The following is a 20,325-nucleotide window of genomic DNA, read 5'->3' as shown; positions in this document are numbered from 1 at the left end:
TTTCAATACTTAAAGGGGTTTATAAGAAAGACTTTTTAGCAGGGCCAGTAGCGATAAGACAAGGGGTAATTGTTTTAAACTAAAAGAGGGTAGATTCAGACTAGATGTAAGGAAGAAATTTTTTACAATGAGGGTAGTGAAACACTGGAACGGGTTGCCCAGAGAGGTGGTAGATGCCTCATCCCTGGAAACGTTCAAGGCCAGGCTGGATGGGGCTCTGAGCAACCTGATTGAGTTGTAGATGTCCCTGCCCATTGCAGGGGGGTTGGACTAGGTGACCTTTAAAGGTCCCTTCCATCCCAAAGCATTCTATGATTCTATGATCATAAGTCAAAGGCAATTTAGCTAAAATGTCTCATTTTTACCAGTTTTGCAAAAATTATACAGCTCACCCCTGAAAAATGACACTGAGCATTGGAATATTTAGTGAGGAACATAGACGCATATTCAGCATGATTTACTGGATTTGAAAGAAGTCACACAACTAGGATTTGAAATACCCTTTAAACCTGTTTGGAGGCAACTCATGTAAAAAGGCTTAAAAGCTCTAAGCATCTACTGTCACCCCATCATAACCTGTATTAAACATTTTCATTTAAATGTGAGTATATGACTAACTTCAGATTTCAAGATTTAAATACAGGAATATTTGCTTAGCATTTTATTTGTTTGGGGTTTTTTTTTGAGTGGTGATGTTTTAAGAGTGGGATAGAGGATTTCTCATCTGTGTTTGGGGAACAGAAAGATTTTCAGGCTGGCAGCATTTGCCAATACACTGACTGTCAAAATACCATCATGTAGAATATGACTAGGAGATCAAACATAAAGTGTTTCTATGTATAAAAGTTCAGAAAGCATGACTCAGTCCACTTCTCCTCCAAAGCAGGACACTAGCATAAGATCAGGAACAAAAAATAAACACATGTGAAGTTTGCCTTGTGGTTTTTGAGGATTTACTTTGCTTTTGGTTTTCAGTTTGTCCTCACTACTCTGGGAGGCCCTGGTGATGCTGACTGCTTGGTTTTCTCCATCACAAGTTCAGTCAGTCCTGAAATCACCTGAATGCAGTCTTAAAGAAATGAAGATGTAAACAGAGTTGTCACCGAGGGGTTTGGAGGCACTGAGTGTGTTAGATGCACAGTCAAATCAGATCCATGACATCCCCTTTTTCTTTCTATTCCAGTTCATTGCCATTTGCCCTTTATCTTCTTCCCCAGCAACCCCCAATACACACCAAAACAGAAACAGCAAAACCTTCCTACTGTACACAGTGTGCAGCCAGGTTTAAAGACATATTGCAGTTATATTTGCTCATCATTTCATCCAAATCTTTCCGTGCTTCGCAGAGCTCATATTGCTGTGCAAAGGGGGCCAGTACGAGAAGTCTCACAGCTTTTTCTTTGACGTCGTATGCAAAACATCAGGAATTAGGGAGCTGCTTTTTACTCACTGGGATATTTTTTGTTTCATTTCAGCTCTATGATGGGCCTGATGTTCAATCCAACCTGATAGGCACTTTCTGTGGACAGTCTCTTCCACTGGCGGGGAGCACTACAGGGACCAGCCTTCATGTGGTGTTTTATTCTGACGGACTGAACACTAGAAGTGGGTTCCAGATGCTGTGGCATGTTAATGGTGAGTTAACCAGGTTTCCTCTGAGAAGGTATGTTTCCTTCTTCCCTGTATGTGTAATGGAGTCCCAGGTTGCACCACCCTATGTTGGCGAAGTAGAAATAACCCATTACAGCTCTAAAAACATTGTGTTTCCTCATAATTCCTCAAATATTTTCCCAGTGGATGTTTCTGCACATGCATACCTTCGAAGATCATCTGATCAGAGACTGAGAGCTGTTAGTGAAATATGCTTTCATTGGCAGGAATAGGCACAGGGATGAGGGGCATCTGCAGAATTTCTGTACTGAACAGGAGATCTATGCTATTACAGGGGAACCATGGGTGACTTGGGCTTTAACAGGAAACACTCAGCCCTCAGTTTGCCCCATTCCTATAGACTTGTGTTTTCTGTGCAGGCTTCTCTCTAGTTTTATTTAATGGTGATTTTTTTCTTGGGTAGTGTGCTCACTTCCAGCTGCCCCCACCCCCCTGCTCTGCATGAAAGAACATTGGCCAGGATGTGCTTCAGGTGTTTTTTCTCTTGTTCTTGCATGTCACGAAGGCTGTCACAGGCCTCATTAAATAGACAAGCATGCACACCAATTATAAACAAATCTATAAACGATGTTTGCAGTTTCTTCATAAGTGAGGCTGCAAATGCAACTTTTTCACTCTGCTTATTTAACAGCAATATTGGACTGTAACAAGATTAAATCGTGTGCCATTGTACATCCCATCAAAGAGGATCCAATCTTGAAAATAATTAAATCACTACAGTTGCCCTGTCTGTCTAATCAGTTCACACCATTCAGCTTGGACAGCATTGTAAAGCAGCTGAAATCAGCTGCAGAGGCCCCACTGTGGGTTGCTGAGGTGTATGGCATGCTATATATTGTTTGAATAGGAGCTCCTCTGCGCTACCACAGACTGCTAGCATTTGCGGGCTCCCAAAGGGCACTCGTCGACTAGACAGTGGTGTTGTGCATTCAGCGGAGGTCAAGGATCATTTCTGGGCAATGGAGGGACGTATGCGGGAGGAGTGAGATGTGTGGCAGGAGCCAGCAGGGGAAGTGCTGCAGCACAAAGGTACGTTCTTGTGCTTCGAGGTGATGTCATTCTGGGACTGCACAAAAGAAGAAAAAGCGGCGGCTTTTATGCACAGCCAAATGACATCAGCTCCATAGAGTAGCCATGGTGCTGGGTTAACTTGCTTTTCTAAAGCGCTCAAAGCTTTCCAGAATCTGCCTGCGTGGTAAGAACTCTTGCGCTTTCCCTACACGTCCCGCCCTCCCCCAAGCATTTCCCGGACTCTCCAGCCCTCTCCCACCCCCCCGCACTCCTTTTTTGCACTGACACATTCATTTCTGTGTCAGCCAGCACTGCCCCTCTGTTAGTTCCTGGACACTAAACTGTAGCCTAACGCTGCACAAGGCCCAGACTACTAAAATGGGGCTGTGTCTGAGCAGCAGAGCAGGATCTGTGGGTTCAGATAGGGCTGGCTCCTATGGAATGTCATTGCTGGCTTTGAACGTCACAGCTGCGACTCCTGACAGCCTGTAATATGAGTGCAAATTCCTCCAGAGCTCACCACAGTCATCTTCTTTTTGTTCAATGCAGGCACTTCCTTTTTTCTCGATTGGTGTCATGTACAAATATGGGTATTCCTCTTACACTTGGTGGCTACCGTTGCTCTCGACTGGGTAAAATTAGATATGTTCCTGTGGTCAGGGTGCTATATTTCTGAAAACCTTTCAAATGCACAAAAACCCCTCAGTGGAGAAAGTCCCTTAGTCTAGGGAAACTTATCAGGAGATGCAGCTTTGAGTTGGGTGAAGCATTCAGGTCCCCTCTTCCCTGAGGGCAAATCCCTAAAAGGGGGATCCTAAATCCTAAACCTGGATCTGGTAACATCTCACCTGGCAAGAAAATAACAAGGCTATATATACTGCTGAGAGAAGAGCTTTTACTTCTGCTCAGGTGACAAATGTATGCTCTGGAGTTGAAGCTGCTGTGAACTATTTCTCAGGCTATCCATGTGCTCCTTAACTGGCAGTTGTGAAGCATCTACGAGATACATATCAAGGACATTCACATGCTTTGGTGGTAAAATAGAGCAGCACTTATATTTGCCACCATGTGCCTGATACAGTTCATTTCAGACACTCTTTCCAGCAGCTTTGCTTGCAGTTATGAGATGATCACAAAAAGCCAAAAGCTTACCTCATTGATAACTGGTGTGAAGAGCTCCTGCTGCCACGTACAACACAAATTTGAAGTGTTTTGATTTGAAACCTTTGCATCTGATCTTTCCAGTTGCTGTGCCACTGCTTTTCAGTTGCCAAGTTGCTAATCTGGGTTGCTGAAGGAAACCCAGTGTTTAGGCTTTCCCAAAGGTAGAATTAGTAACTGATCTTAGGAGAATGCTGTTATTTATGCTTAAAAACATCCTATATAATTCTAACTTGGATGTAAAGCTGTAGTACAAAGAATTCAATTTAAAAGTGGTTTTGGTTCTGAAATAACACTGTTCATCTAAGGGGTTTTCATTGATGAGGCTGGATTTGGAATTAATTTGGCTAAATCACTAATGTTTTCTTCTGCAGCCAAGGCCTCAAGAGGCTTATTCAACAGAGGAAAGCTTGAATTTGCAAGGTGCTCATTCCACTTCTGCTGTTTATTAGGACACTTAATACAGGCAGATATATTTTGGGGCATATTTTGGCCCTTTGAGGAAGACTAAACTCTTGGTAACAGTCTGGATGTTGCAAAGATGGCATGCCAACTGAATTGCTTTCCTTTAAAAAAAAAAAAAATCAGAAGGCCAAAAGGCCAAAGGTCTCTCAGTGCAAAATTACACCAGTGACAACTGTCACTATCTGAGAAGACACGTATTTCCTAGACCCGTCACTTACCTTATTAAGCAATGTGCATGTAGGAGCTGACTGCTTTATATATACATCTGCATTTCATTAGAAGCTTACTCATTAGGCTGCTTGATTGTCAGTAGAGCTTATAAATTCAACTGGCTCTTCTCAGCATAGTCAAAATTTGTGCCCGGTATTCTGTTTTCTGTGACAGATTAATTCCCCCTTTAAAAAAGAAGCAAAGCACACTATTGAGAAAAGAATCATGTAGCCCCCAAGTATTGTATTTCTCTTTTCCTTCACTATCATCTTCCTTCTGTTGAATTTCCCTAAGAAACGATTGATGGACAGGGTGTGGAGAAAGCCACTTCATTCATGAGAAGACAAGTTTTCATTACTCTGGGTCTGTATTTTCAGAAGATGAAAACTATTAAAAGGCATACAATAACTGAAGACTGGGGTTTTCAGTATATGTGTCAGGTAAAATGTGAAATAGTTTGTTAGTTCTTCAGGGAAGCATAACAGAAACAGAGATTAGATTAGGATGCAGAAGACATTTGCCAGGCATCCGTTAGGATTGCTGGAGAGAATATTGCATTGCAGGTCAATGAGGGAGCTGAGGCGCAGATTTCCTAAGCCTGAATCATAACTCTGTTGTTGATTTCTTGTGCAGCCTTTGACAAATTGCCATTTGTTCAGTTTTCAAAAATGACTATTCCTTTTCAGTATCTTTCTGTCACATTAAGTCTAAGAATGCACAGGGTCTGATCTTTTGAAATCCTGAGCATTTGTTTTGAGTTGCGGGTGCTACCATGTTCAGAGCTGCCTTTTTGTATTGCAGTCTGGCTATTAAAAACATAGATATGTTCTCTATGAGAGCTAAGGATGAATTAACTTCTGTTTCTTCAGCAAGCTGGACCTTCCCCCACCCCCCAAACTAATATATAAGAATAAGGGCCAAAATTTTCTGAAGATGCTTGCTGCTGAACAGTTCAATCAATGTCTGAAAGCTAGAAAATGGCTTTTTTTTTTTTTTTTTTTTAACACTGAACACCGGCAGCTGATATGGGAACTATGGCCATTCAGTATCTTGGAGGATTCAGCTCCTATTTAAATGCCTAAACTTGCCTTTAGGTCTCTGGGTCCCAGTAGTCTATCTTTATTTATTATCCATCTTACTAATTTCAGATTGGAACATGTTGAAGAAAATAACAGAATTCAGGAGACTGATAAAACAATAATAATCAAAGCTACAGAAGTGATTAACAACTCAGAAAAAAAAAAGAAAAACAACCAGTTTCTCACTTGAATTTTTTTCTCACTTGAATTTTTACTCTCTTGCATAAAACTCTCATTTACAAAAAATATCCCACTTGCTCCATTGGATAATATTCTGTGAACTAAACCTGCTCAAGAGAGCAAAAGATTTCAGAATCAAATCCAATTTATACTTCATGCAAGTATTAGCGTAGTACAGGTAAATGTTCATACTACATGCTCCTTGCAGCTAGAGTCAGTTAACGTTTACTGAAATATTTCACCGTGAGCACAACAAATGGAACAACTCTGAATCCTTTCATTTCCCTAACTCTGATTTTACAGGAACAGTGCCAGTTCACTTTAAACTTTATGGAAGGGATTTTTCTAGCATGTGGCTAAAACATAACCATGAATAAATCTGAAACCTTGCAAATAATAGAGGTTTCTACAGATTACTACTTCTCTATTCAGTTATAATTATTTATGAGAATAGGGATTCTTCTTTGGTTAATGAATACCATCTGCTAACCAGATAGGCAGTAATATGGAAAGACATCTATAAATTATCCCTTGCACAATCTTCAGTGACTACTTAGATTTTAGCCAGAGGAAAGCAAAGACACCAAATATATGTTTCCTGAGCTTTCTATTTGTTGTCTGATTTCCTAGCAACTAACACCAGGTTAGGTAGTTGTTTTAAGCATTTTTCAAGGGAATTCCAGGACCTTTACACGACTAAAAGAGTATCTCCCCTCCCTTTTTTTTCCCTCAGTTTAACCGCAAGGCTGAAGTTTCCAAAATGACTGCAAGGAAGTCTGCACAAACTGAGCATATGTCATATGCAGTTCAGCTGCAAGAAACTTTTCCACAGTGCAGCTGTCTGTATAGCTGTCCACATACAGCAAGACTGTGTATTTCTATGCTAAGAAAAAATTTTAAAGATATTTCACTAGGAACAGAATGGTTTCAGCTTATTTCACTATTATTTCAGTGAGAGCTGAAGTCATGCAGCAATTTATAGGTTCTGCGTCCTCATTTTTATTTACCCCTAAAGACCAAATCTTTTTTACTTTGTTGCCATAAACAGCACAAATTCCATTTATTTGAATAGAAGCAAACTCTAATCTGATGTTTGCAGTCAAATGTAAACATTGGGAGAAGGTTTGTATTCATTTAATGGTGATGCCAGAGATGGAAGAAGTTTAATTAGCTGAGATGATTACATCATCATTTAAACTTTTCCTATTTCAATATCTTAATAAAGTAGGCAGGCTACTTTTGTATGCAAATTACATTCCAGGTTAAATCAAAATGTATTTCTTAGCTTGCTCAAAAAATAGGAAAAGGATACAGTATATACAAATGCATGCTTCAAAAAAACCAGGACTGGCATTTCTCCTGAAGTTGTCCTTTTAAATGCAAAATCCATACATATATTCACATATATTCATCTATGTATGTAAATAAATCTGCATCTGCATCTACATCTACATCTTCAGCCTGAACAGCATTCATATGAATGTAATTTGTTTGATATCTATTCTGATTATTTTAAGTATCTGCCAAGGCAGATTTCAAAGCCTAGTATAACCATCTTAAGTCAGGGAATCTGTTCGTAGGTAACGCACAAATAATATGAAAAATACTTGCAGTTTAGTTTTCCTTGATGGTTTGTATCTGTGATCCAGTCAAAGAAAGGGATAATGCTACAAGAATTTGGTGGCTAATGAAAATGGGGAAGACACTGAGTGAATCAGGGATCAAATTCTAAGTTCGCCTTTTTAAAATATTCAAGACAAAAAGTTTGTGAATAGTAAGGACCCATAATGTTCCAGGAACTGAAATACAAGCTGCAGAGTTGGTGAATCAAAGTTTGCTTCTCATTTTGAAACAGTATTCCTGGATAATTCTTTCTTTTTATTCTGAGGCTGGGCAGATCTTTCATATACAAAGTTGGTAAGCATTTAAAAAAGTTTTTCTATCGTTATTTGAGTTTTTCTCAATTTAGTGTTCCATAGATGTAGCAGATGAGTTTAAAGGCAGGAACATTTGTTTTGATCTCTTAAGTATTTCTGTAAATATTTTGTTCAAATCATCTAGCACCTACATTTTCAAAAAAGCATAACAGAACTGATTCTTACCTCATCCATTTAAGAGCAGAAACATAATATATAGTCTTTCTGCCAGTTGGCTAGAGAGTTCAGAGATTATGTTTCTGCTGTCATATGGGGGTTTCTGCTTCCATATGCAGGTCAGTCAAAATAGTTCAGGTGTGAGGTTCACATATTTGCAAAGATCAGTGAGTCCTTTTTTCAGCTATTAGTCAGTAAATACTTAGGCATAAACTCAAGCTATTTCCAATCTGTTTGCAAACAATTAAATGACTGGCAACATTAGTTCAGCACATTCATTATAAGAAATGAATCACAGAGATCTAAACTCTACCTCCATTTTACTGGAGCACTTAAAAAGAATCACTTCTCTTTTAACAAAAAGCCTTTTCTGGGAACATTTGTAGTTGGAAGAAAAGAAATGGCACATTAACAGCAGTTTGACGTTCTTATTCATGTGCTTCACATACCTCGTCCAGAGAACATCGATTGAGCTCAGAGAAAATATAAACCACTCTGGAGAGGGAGGGCGAACAATCTGAATGCTACCTGCAAGGATTGCACAGAAAAAAAGATCTGTGCCTCAAAGCGCAGCACACAAGCTTTCCACTCATTCGAGCCATTTCGGGTTTAAATAAAAACCATGTCTTTGTGGCTATCAGGAAACTCTTAGTAGGAGAAGCTGAGTCATAACTGCCTGTTTAGTTTTAAAATGTTCCCAGCTTTCTTCAGGCTGAGATAAATAGCATTTGGCTTTGTTCTCGCCTGCTGAAACTCCCCTGCCTCCCCATTCCCACCCCCTCAGGAGCCCAGCCATCAAGTCTGCTTCTTGAGAAATCTTTCTCTTTCCCAAGCCAGCGAGGCGGCTTTCCCCTCCTGAAGTCTGTCCTCAGCGGCCCCGTCATTCCTGCTGCCGAGGGAAAAGAAAGGGAGTAACTCACCCTGCAAATTCAGCTGTAAGGCTCCCCCCCTGCCGACACGTTTTTTTTCTCCAGTTGTAAAAACCCAACGACCTGGTTTCTCTTTGAGGAAAATTAGGCCATCTTCTGATGGCACTGGGAAAAAAATGGAGTGGTGGGTTACAGTGAAGCTTTCTTCCTCTCTGTCTCCCCGCTGAAATGTTCATGGATATCAAAGTTTCACAGGCTTAACTTTTACCCACTTTGCAGAAGTGCGCTACCTTTTTCTCTGGTGTCTCTCTGTCCAGAGGGACTGAAGGCAGGATTGGTTTCCAACACACGTGAAAGCTTCTTTTACTCTTTGATAAATCCGGTAGCTTGACAATGTAGCTTTGTGGCTGCAGGGCAAACCACCTCGGGGTTACAGAGCATCATGTGCAGCAAGGCGGGGAAAAAGGGAGAACTAAGGCCGTGCCAATTCACCTGTGAGGTCAGCCTCAGCTACGTAAAGACTTTCCTGGGTTATACCTAACTATTGTTCAACTCTGGGAATTCTTGTGTTTAAAAGTGGTTTTCCAGTGAGTACTGGGTGATGACTGACAGAGATCTGTGTTACATTGCTGGCATGGCTGGAGAAGTCTTCCTCACATCTGCATTTAGATGGCTCTTTCTAAGTTTAAAATAGCTTCTTATTGCTTCGCTCCCTTTCAGACCTGCTGCTCTTTCCTCTCATATATTTGTATTTTGCGGTCCTAGAAGTCAACTGTGACAAAGCCAAACTCAAGTTTTCAGTGAGGAGCTGAAAGACCTCATGGTAGAGATGATGGCAAATGCTTCTGGGGCTCAGCAGCTGCCCTTCAATAACCACAAGTTTGTCACAGAAGGTGTTGAGGAAAGTATTTACATTTAATTAAAGATCTTGATTTATAGCTTCCTGAAGAAACAAAAAAGTGTTAAGAAGAGCAAGGGCTGAAGATGCCTTGTTCAAGTTGCAAATTATGCATAGACTTAGTAGAGATTAGAGGAGTTTTACACATCTGTGTGGATTAGTTGAGCAGGTCAGAGGGGTAGTTTATTTGTTTTATGTTAAAAAATATCTCCTATAACTAAAAGTTCTGATACAGATGCTATTTATCACTTCTGACATACCTCAGTATTTGCCTCTGGAAATATAGAGTTCATGGTTTGTTAAGTGGTTTTAAGTATTTTGGGGCTTTTTTGCTATGTGACAGAACCTTCCCTCTGGAGATGAAGCCGAAGAGATTGATGGGAGTGTGGGCTTTACTTATAAAGCTCGAGTGACCCCATAAAAGCTGTGTAAGCAAAAGATTAGCTAGTGCCTAAATGAAGCACTTGGGGGCTTGTAATGTAGAGAGGAAAAAAAATGCTGCTGCAAGGCAGAGCGACACACACGTAATATCAGATCAAACACACAAATCCCTTGCTTTCTGCATGGGACAGATAGGCAGCCACCCTGCTGGCTTCTCTAAAGGTGAGGTTTCACCATGAACGTAGCTGATCTAAATCTGCCCTGACGCTGGGAAGGGCTGTTGTGCCTTCCCACCCTGCTGACACCTGCACCTGGGCCTGGGTCAGGGAGAGCGTCTTCCCGGGAACTGAACAAAAGGAGGCGAGTGCAGCAGTTGCCACATCTCCATAAAGCAATGATAAAACTGCAGTCTCAGGTGTCCAGCTGCTTTGTGCTGTCAAATCAGGGCCTGCATTTGATCCATTGTTTTGCATCTCTTTTTTTTTTTTTTTAAAGCTAGCTCATAATATGCAAGAATTTAATCACCCAAGGGGCTGGAGAGTGAGGTTAGGACAATAATTTCTTATCTGAAAAGAAAATACATCACTTTTCAAACATGGCATGTCTTACAATTGCACAGTTACAATTCAATAAAAACGAACATTAAACGCACCAAATGTCACAAAGCCAGTTTATCCACTGTGACTTGGCAGCTTGTAATCATGCTCAGTGTTCTGAGGGAAATTGCATTGTCTTTAATTTTATGATTTCTAAAGCAGTGGGAAATGGCATTTTTACAACAATAGGAAGCCCTCCCCATGATAACTTATTTTGTGTATTAGTTGAGGTCAGTAACAGCTGAGGATGGACCTGATTCAGCTTTCTGGAACTGATCAAAGTTAGAGGCCAATACAAAAAATGTCACATTTTTTGCTCTGTGTCTCAGTTTCTTCAGCTGTCAAAGCAGATGCTGAGGTATGGTGAGAAACATGCCAAAACAGGAGGCAAAGTGCTTACTGCACAGGCAGTGCCAGCAGGTCCAGCCTGCCGTCCCTGAGTTTCCCTTCCCTGCTAGACCTTGGTTCCCTGTGATAGAGCAGACCCTCAAGGCCAGTGTACACGTTTGTGCACAAAATGGGTGCTAATGCTTGTCCTTGTTGCAGAGCTGTTGGTGAGTTTTTCCAGAGCCCCTCACTGATGGTTGCTTTGCTGTGTTGTCAGGTTGTGGAGGAGAACTCTCTGGCCCTTCTGGTTCATTTCACAGCCCTGGCTACCCCAACAGATACCCAAGCAATAGGGAATGCATCTGGTACATTCACACGGCGCCTGGTAGCAGCATTCAACTCACCATTCAGGAATTCGACATTGAATATCACCCAAACTGCAGCTACGATGTTTTGGAGGTAAGAGCATTAGATTTACTCCTCAAAAATACACAAGTTATGTGCTTTTCTGTCTGGAGCAGATAATGCGAAGAACTGCAGGAGCTGAACAAACAATTCTACTGCAATTTCCCATTTCTGCTGTGGTTACAGTTACGTTCCACAGATGTTGTCACAGAAGCCACAATGCTCTTATTATTTTTTGCTTTTATGCCTTTGGTGTCTGTATACCTTAATCAATAATGATGCTAGGCATTGCATTGTATACTTCCTAACAAGAGACAAAACTGCTTTGAAAAACTCAGTCTTAAAAAGTCCACCTTTTACAAAGAACTAAAAGTGTAGTGTGCTGTACCATGGAGATAAAATTTCCCGATGTAAAGGAAGATAATGGATCACTGGGGGGATAACTAAGGTGAGACCTTGTGTAGGACCTTCCAAGGAAGTGGGGAGGTTTATAACCCTGAGTGCTGAAAACTGTGAAGAATCTTTGTACTCAGAAAAAAGAATAAAAGAAGAGGCAGTGTCCTAGTCAGCTTAGGGTGATGGAACAAGGAGAAAAGGAACCTCTCTAAGGGTTTCCTGACCTTTAAGAGACCCATAAGACTGGATGGTCCTGTTACATACGACATCTTTGTGCTCATGTTGCATGCCAGGTGACCAGTCCCAGCTAACAGATTTGAATAGACTTCCAGTGCAGGAAGAAGGATAGGAAATAATTTCAGGAAGAAATTCTTTAGCAGTCTAGACTTTCTAGATCACTCACACTAAAGACATTTGAGATCACTAATGGAGGTACAGTTGTTGGGTCTTTTAATGTTAATACATGGGTGACAACTGAATGTTTTTGTAATGAACCTGAAAGATTGATTAAGAGATCTTGTACCACTCCACCGGGATCTTGCTTCTCCTCTTCTCCTGGGTAATGTGATGTGTGACTGGCATACAGCTAGACAGCTTTCTGTCCAGCACCTACACATACTCACTGCTGCCTATTCTCACCTTTGTAACTTTGATTTCTCCAGCCTATGGTCGTTAGTGCATACTCATCAGCAATATTCCTGGAAGACTTAACCTACAGCCCAAAGCAGGTCCTAAATACAGTTGCCAGATAGATGATTGCTTAGCAGTTGTAGAAGAGATGTATAACTTAACTCTAGCTTTCTGACTCTGAAACAGGCTTCCCCAGCTTAACAATGAAGTGGAAGTCTTGACCAAATGGACACTGTGCTTTGAGTATCCCATTGATTTCGGGACTTATGTAGGATCTGGGTGTAAGGAAGCTGTTCCATGAATTCCCCATCAGTAGCATTGGCAAGTATGACTGTATGTCACATTGCTGACACCAGTGCCTGTGAGTAGGTGACCTGTGTTGGCTGGTTTGGGTATTGATGAAGTCTGTCATGTTGCAGCTTCATTGCTGTTTGTGCCTAAAATTACTAGGTTGAAGTTAATCTGCCTGTAAGCTTCAGTTACGCCTCTGTTTCCCAGAGGAATCCATTAAACAGCCACAAAATCTAAGTCTGCTGTGGTTGACCATTTCTTGAATAGTCCAAGGACAATGCCTACCTCTGCAGGTGGTCACCCAGGAGCTATCACGATCCAGTAAGAGTACAGATGGCTGGCAACCATTTGCTTGACAACTTTTTGACTGGGGGGGGGGCTGGCCTAAAACCAATGAGTGGGTTGCTGGAGACAAATTGCTTAAAGAAGTTGTTTAAGAGGCTTGCTGGTCTGTGTCCCTGAACAAGGTATTCACCTTATGTTCTGGGTTTTCTTTCTTTACCATTTCAAACTTAGTTGCTATGCTTTACTTCTTTCCAACTTTACTCATTCATCAGCACAGATGCCCACCTTGCTGTTTGAACTTCCCTGCCTTCCTGCCTCAGAACTGGCATGCCTCTGAGTTACTTGTCTCCTGATTTTGGCTCATCCAGTTCCCAACACCTGTCTCTGATCTGCTGACAGATAGATAACCTAATGTAAAACAACTTATTGGGGAAAATTAGTTCATGTCTTAGTGCAAGATCAAAGGTTCTGCCTGGCAGCAAACAGCTTCCCCTGCCAAACTGCAAGCATTTGGTGGAGCTTTATCTACCTTGCCACATACATATTTTCTTGCTTTTGTTATAAAATTACACATTCACAGCATGATTGATATAGTCTGCACAGAACAAATGATGACTCAGATTTAGCGGGGAAAAAAAAGAACATGGTTAACCATTTTCAGAGCTGCTCTTTCCTGTAATCGTCTTTCCTGTAGTTGTCTGTGTATGTCCAGGCTGAAAACCACACACACAAAATTTGAAAAGTGTTAGAAGAAAAGAGGTTCCTGGTGTGTCTTTGGCACCGTGTGTTTGAGTGATCGCTAAGGTTCCAAACTGCTTTCACTCTCACATTATCTTCCCAAGAGTATCCTGTCTACCAATTCTTTGGGTTTTGAAGTCTGCTTTTTCTCATAGTTATTCTCCTGATTTCACTTTTTCCTTATCTCTGACTAGTGACTTCTACCACTTCCTGTTTTCTTTCAAGTCAAATAACTTTCCAGTTTTAATAGGAAGTAAAAATCAGTACTAAAGCAGCTCTGCACCCTACCGTCCCTCCCTGTCCCATTAACTCTCTCTACTCTCTGAAATAAGAAGCTGTCTTTAGAACATTGCAATAAATTGTGTTATTTTCTGTTGCCTTTCCAAAATATATGAACTTGTAATAAAAATTCCCCAGTAATCACAAAACTTGCTCACCTGGATGCATTTAGCTTTTGCTTAGAAACACTCTCACCCCTTTGACTGGCAGAGAATTGTAGGAAAATTCTGAGAGATCTTTCCTATCACAGCACCTTTGCTGCTAACTTCATTTTTGTACTATAATTTCTTGAATATTTCTCTCTTTCACCTTTTTTTGAAGCATATTTGTTCTTGTAAAATGCAGCAACTGTCTCCCTTCCCTTTCCTTTGACAATGCCTTCTAAACAAGCTGTCCCTTCCATGTCAGTATCCCAGTCCTGCCATATGTTTCACCAAGACTGTGCAGTAATAGTTACGTGGCTTCTGCGTGCTCAAGTGTTTGACACATTCTCCTTTAATCCTCCTCCTCCTCGTTTCTTTTATGACACTGTTGCACTCTGTCTTTCTCTCTTCCCCATCAAATTCCATTCCTTTTACAAACATCCAGAAGCAAATTTTAAGTTGTTCTTAAGGATTTTTTCTAGAAATGTTTCATGGAAATAGAAGCCATCATTTCAGACACAATGAAAGAGTTAAAAATATTTTTAAAATGGCTTCTATTGAAAATACATACATAGAGAAAAATGACCATGCCTGCTTTGTTAAATTATGACATAGTTTCTTTAACATGGATGAGATTTTTGTAAACTATAAATATATTCTTGCACAGCAAGATGTAGCTCTGAGCTGAAAAGGAAGGAACCCTGTCAATCTATTGCACTTCCAAGTCTTTATTAGATGCTCTGGTGTTCTCATTTAAATATAAAGAAACACCAAGTATTACCATAATTCTTAATTCTCTGTCAATTCTCTGCCAGGCTCTCTCTTTGCTGGCAGTTATATCTGAAGAGGGATCAGTTTTATTCCCAGAAAAATCTGTGTCATGAGGGTGACCAACCACATAAAAACAGCTTTCTGTTGCTCATAACTCTGGAATGCTGACTGTTAACAACAAATGGAACTAACGGGGCAGAAGCAAATGATAAGAACAGATTAAAACCATGGGCTTTATGGCAGTGTCCTGCATCCCCGCTATGCCATCCAACATCATTTTATCTCTGGATCAGGTGCTCTGGTCTGACTAAATGTTTTTATTTTTATTTTTATCTGTTTGCAGCTCAGACATCCTGTGACTCTTTGTGAACCACACCCTGGAATTCATTTTTTCCATCCATTCTCTTTTCCCTCTTCTTTTTTTCATGTGGTAACTATTGGTTTTCCTCTATGTAGCCAAAAGTAACATTTTATTGTTTTTTGTCATGGAAACACTCTAACTTGTTTTTGTTCCAGCCCTTGTGAAAGCATCTGATTAATTGAACTGGCATAAAGGAGAAAAGAAAATACACTCCTAACTGTAAAGAGCATGCCTTTGACTGTGCTTTTTATTTTGAAACTGTGCAGAAGGCCGTTGCTGAACAGTTAACAATGTAAAGGAGACCCACAAACCTCAGATTTCCATCAATATTTCTTCCCCGTTCTTAATTCTCTTCCAACAGGCCAAATCTAAGTGTTCAGCTTGGGCCAAGTTCATTTCTGAGGTAATACTGCAGAAATCAGCAGGGTTTATGTCAGAGCTGGGTTTGGTCCCCTTGCCCGTGGTGTGCAGATGGCCCCAGGGAGCACCAGGGATGATGTGAGAGGCTGGTCCATGGTGCTTATTAGATGCACATTAGAAACTCCTGCTGTTTCCTCTGCCACATAGCATCTCTGGGCTGGTTTAGATGATTAAGAGCATGTGTTCCTGCTAGATCTCATGCTGTGGCTCTGACTCTGGGAGTAGACCAGAAACGCATTTTAAAATTCACGTTTTGAACAGACTTCTGACAAATGCAGCTGTCATTGGGCCTCACAAGCAGCCAAGCAGTAAGATTTTGCTGAAGACACTGAGCTTCCAGCGGACAAACATGCTTCTTCCCCAGAATGGGACTGCTTCATTACAGATTCTTAATCTGAGCTGTGATTTCATCCATTCTGACTTCTCCTAAATGTCTTGAGACGATCAATTGAACAGAGGAACCATTATCCATTCAAGTCATGCAGCCTCCCTGCAGAATGCAAAAAAGTGCTGTCTGAGTCAAAATTGAAATGTTTAAGCTATTAAGCCTGTGTAATCAGCCACTACAGCAAAATACAGCCTTCTGAACATCCAACAGCCCATGATGTTTATAAAAAAATTAATTCCTTTTTTCTTCTGGGGATGCAAGCTTCAGCTTCTGAGGTCTCACATTATCCTGGAATCACTGAATATTTTTTCCAGTCAAAAAAAAAAGTTCTTTCCCTTATACCTCTAACTGCAGAGCAGTGTCAGGCACCGTGAGTGGTTAGTGAGCACACGATCAATCAAATTATGTAGCAATTCACTACACTTACCCCTGGAGGTGGTGGGACTAGCTCAGCTATTTGTAAGACTTGCTCAGATATTTAGCTTGGACAGAGCCCAAACTTCTTCTGAAGTTAAAAAGTATCCAGCAGAGCTTATTAAAATACTCAGTTTCCCCTCATCTAAAAGGGATCAGAGGCAAAGGGCCATAGAAGGTTGGTTCTTATAGTACTGCCACTTTCTGAGAGAGATTCATGGATTGCTTTTTTGACCTTTTTGATGTTTACCAAACTAATAAAATATTGGAGAAGACTTGAGATGCTACTGGTGGGAAAATCCTGATGGGATTTGTTGCCTTAACTTCCTGTTCCCTGGTTTTGTTGTTAGAACTTGCCATTCTCTAGTTTAGCTTTAGGATTTATACATAATATTTACTGATACAATGAGAATCTATCTATTGCTAGTTCAGTTGCTTAAAGACAATAGCACACTCTTTATTTGGTGTATCTCTTTATCAGTTTTCACTTTTGAGGTTACTGTCAAGCTGACTTTTGCAGCTGCTGTCCTACCAGGGACATACCAATGGAAGGTGAGAGACCCTTAGTATCAAGTGGCATTTCATTAGCATCCAAGAAGCCCTCAGCACAGGAAAGACATGGACCTGTTGGAGCAGGTCCAGAGGAGGGCCACAAAAATGATCAGAGGGATGGAGCACCTCTCCTATGAGGAAAGGCTGAAAGAGCTGGGATTGTTCAGCCTGGAGGAGAGAAGGCTGCAGGGAAACCTTATTGCAGTCTTTCAATACTTCAAGGGGGCTTATAAGAAAGATGGGGACAGACTTTTTAGCAGGGCCAGTAGCGATAGGACAAGGGGTAATGGTTTTAAACTAGAAGAGGGTAGATGTAGACTAGATGTAAGGAAGAAATTTTTTACAATGAGGGTGGTGAAACACTGGAACGGGTTGCCCAGAGAGGTGGTAGATGCCCCATCCCTGGAAGCATTCAAGGCCAGGCTGGATGGGGCTCTGAGCAACCTGATTGAGTTGAAGATGTCCCTGCCCATTGCAGGGGGGTTGGACTAGATGACCTTTAAAGGTCCCTTCCAACCCAAACTATTCTATGATTCTAAGAAGCCAAGAAAATTCAATCACTGAAGGCACTAGGCACCAAAATCACGTCTGGTTTTGAAAATTGCACTGAGCATGTGTGTTTTCTTCAGCTTTGAGAGGGAAGACTAAGGAAGGTGAGCCAGTTCCACCAGCTATAAATGGGCTCACACTGAAATCCCACATCTCTTTTAGAAAACAAGAAACAGGATTAACACGGCTTCAGCACTGCCATCTAATTCATTTGAATTGGTTTAAAAATGCATTATAAAGTACAAAGTACTGCTGCTGATGTTTAAGAGACTGATGGTTTTCTGGTTTATAACTGCCTGAGGCACACTCTTCTGAGTAGGAAATAATTATTCTTAAAAGTCAAAACCTATCTTCTGTGGGAAATATGTATGATATATATCCTTGTTTCCGAAGAGTATTATTAAAATGTAATTTACTTGACCAAAATCCCATAGTTTGGATGTTGATTCTGCCGCTGCAGTCAAGAAAATTGCAATGTTTTTTGTTTTATCAGAAAGAGTGATGAAATCTAGCCCGAATTTAATAATCGGTCTTAATTGTGCCTTTGAATATAAAGGGTGCAAAATATCAGCACAAGTTCCTGCAAAGAGATACAGTTTGTTTGCACAAGCACACACAAAAAAATCTGGTTTTATATCCTCACAGAAACAAGGTGCTAACCCTGGAGGGATGGAGGAAGAGGAATGTGGCAAAGTCCCCAAAGCAGAAAATTCTTATTTAATGCAAGGCTGGTTTGAAATAATCTAGAATTTCATACTTGCACCAGCTGGTTCAGATACCAAGTAAACCTGCAGAGAAAATAACTGTATTAGCTACTTTACATTACAAAATGTGGAATCACTTTCAATACTTACAGATTTTTTTTTTCTCCTAGCTAAACAGTTCTCATGTATTCTGTGTATTCTTTGAAAAACTTTGACAGTGTTTCTTCCACTTCTAGGTCTATGGTGGCCCTGATTTCCTCTCTCCTAGACTAGCCCAGCTGTGTGTTTCAAGATCAGCACAGAACCCACTGCGAGTCTCTACTACTGGCAATTCAGCCATTGTCCATTTCAAGACAGATGCAGCAGAGACAGGGAAAGGTTTTAATGCCTCCTGGCAAGAAAATCCGGGTGGTGAGTATACTGATTAATACCAGGAGAAATTCAGGAAGTCTAAGAATCGCGGATCAGCCAGGCAAGCATTTAAAGTAGTCAAACATCATAGGACTGAAAATTGAAGGAGAATTTGGGTATTACTGGATTTGGTAACACTGAGAGATGCTCAAAAACACACAGAGTTAAAAATTGTCTAACTATCTGAAATCTAGGCCTATTTATCTATTTTGTAGCAGTCTACCTTGTTGGGGTTTCTTCTCTACATAATTAATCAAGGTATCACTGTAATCAGAAAAGAACTTTTGTGTGCTAGCAGTTCTCCCCACCCACTCACCCACGCAGAGTCCTTTATTAGCTGAATGATGCTTTTGGTTTTAAACTGTAAAGTGAAAAATATCTGAGAATGTGGCTTAACTTGGAGAACTTGGTGGACTCCAAAAATATTTGGAGTGATTAGTAAATACTTGAACTCCTTAAGGTTCATCCATCCCCCACATGATTATTTGTTCAAAGTCTTACTGCTAGTCAGTGAAAGAAGAGACATGCTTAAAAGACCCAACCACATGTCTCTACATGGGAGTTCTTATGAAAAGGCCAATTATCAGAAAATAATTGCAATGAAAAGTGAGGAGAGGCAGATTTTAATTCTTGCACTTTTACTTGATTAAGCACACTGATTCATTAGTTTGTCAAGGTTTATACTTCTCCATTCTCACAAGTTTTATGAGAAAGGCACAAGATTTTTTTTTAATAAAAGAAGTCTACAATAGTCCTTTGAATTAATCCCCTTCTGAGATCTGGTGGCTTATGTTTTCTACTTAGGCACCCTGAAGCTTTCTCATCCCTTTACAGCATCTTGCCTGTTGTACTCCAGCCCTCCCTCTAGCCTCTAAAATACCCGCTTACCAGAACGCAATAACAGTATAGTTTTCATCCTTTCAGCAGGCAGCCTCCATCTACAGCAGCCCCAATGTCTTTCACCCTTCTCCATCCCTTTACAACATACAAAAGTCCATTTGTTTGTGTTAGTCCTATTGAAAGCCCTGGCACTTCCCACACAGGATCCGTCATCCCAGGCTATTTAGATATTCACGAGCACTGGAGCTGTTCCAGTCAGAAATACCTGAGGGTGAAGTGGAGTCCTCAGGAAGCCCTCAACTGCATGGGCAGAGAAGTAGAAACTTGAGACTTGCAATTGTTTTACTGCTCATCGGGAAAGTGGAGCTCCTAGCTGTCTTGATATTTTCAGAAATGTTTTTCTCACCCCTGTGCTCAGCTAGGCCTAGTCATTGCTTTCTCAGTGTGGTAGGTCCGTGGCATTCATATGAATGGTATTTTTGATTGCTTTTACAATATCTAGGATAAAGGAATACCCGTGCTAATGCTTCAGCCTTTACGACACCCACTACCAGCCTGGGGCTAGAAAAAAACATTACTCATAAGCATTGTTGTTGCATATTCACCAATAATGATAATGTTATACTTTCCTGATAGTCATTGCAATTGATTTTTGTTGCAGACAGGACACTTCAACAGTTGGAGCACTCATCTTACAGAAGTTTGATGTAGAAAATATAAAGATGGAAGTGTTCTTCCCTTAAATTAAAAATAGAGGTGGAATCTCGCTAAGCGTAACAGAGCTTGTGATTAAAACTGATTATGTCT

At 40.7% G+C, this 20,325-nt stretch overlaps 1 protein-coding gene across 1 annotated transcript in view; it reads left to right on the top strand.

Annotated features, from left to right (window-relative positions):
* The window catches only part of CUBN (cubilin), a gene marked incomplete at both ends in the record, with an annotated part of 152,681 nt that overhangs the window by 58,511 nt on the left and 73,845 nt on the right, over positions 1-20,325 (top strand). The window contains 3 exons of the mRNA XM_082329622.1: positions 1,476-1,635; positions 11,219-11,400; positions 18,504-18,678. Coding sequence (XP_082185748.1) covers positions 1,476-1,635; positions 11,219-11,400; positions 18,504-18,678 — 517 coding nt within the window. The remainder of the gene's footprint in view (positions 1-1,475; positions 1,636-11,218; positions 11,401-18,503; positions 18,679-20,325) is intronic.

The sequence above is a fragment of the Platalea leucorodia genome (assembly GCF_965183815.1).
Source record: "Platalea leucorodia genome assembly, chromosome: 1".
Classification (NCBI taxonomy): domain Eukaryota; kingdom Metazoa; phylum Chordata; class Aves; order Pelecaniformes; family Threskiornithidae; genus Platalea; species Platalea leucorodia.
The sequence above is the reverse complement of the archived record's forward strand: the minus strand, read 5'-3'. Positions and strand labels throughout refer to the sequence as shown.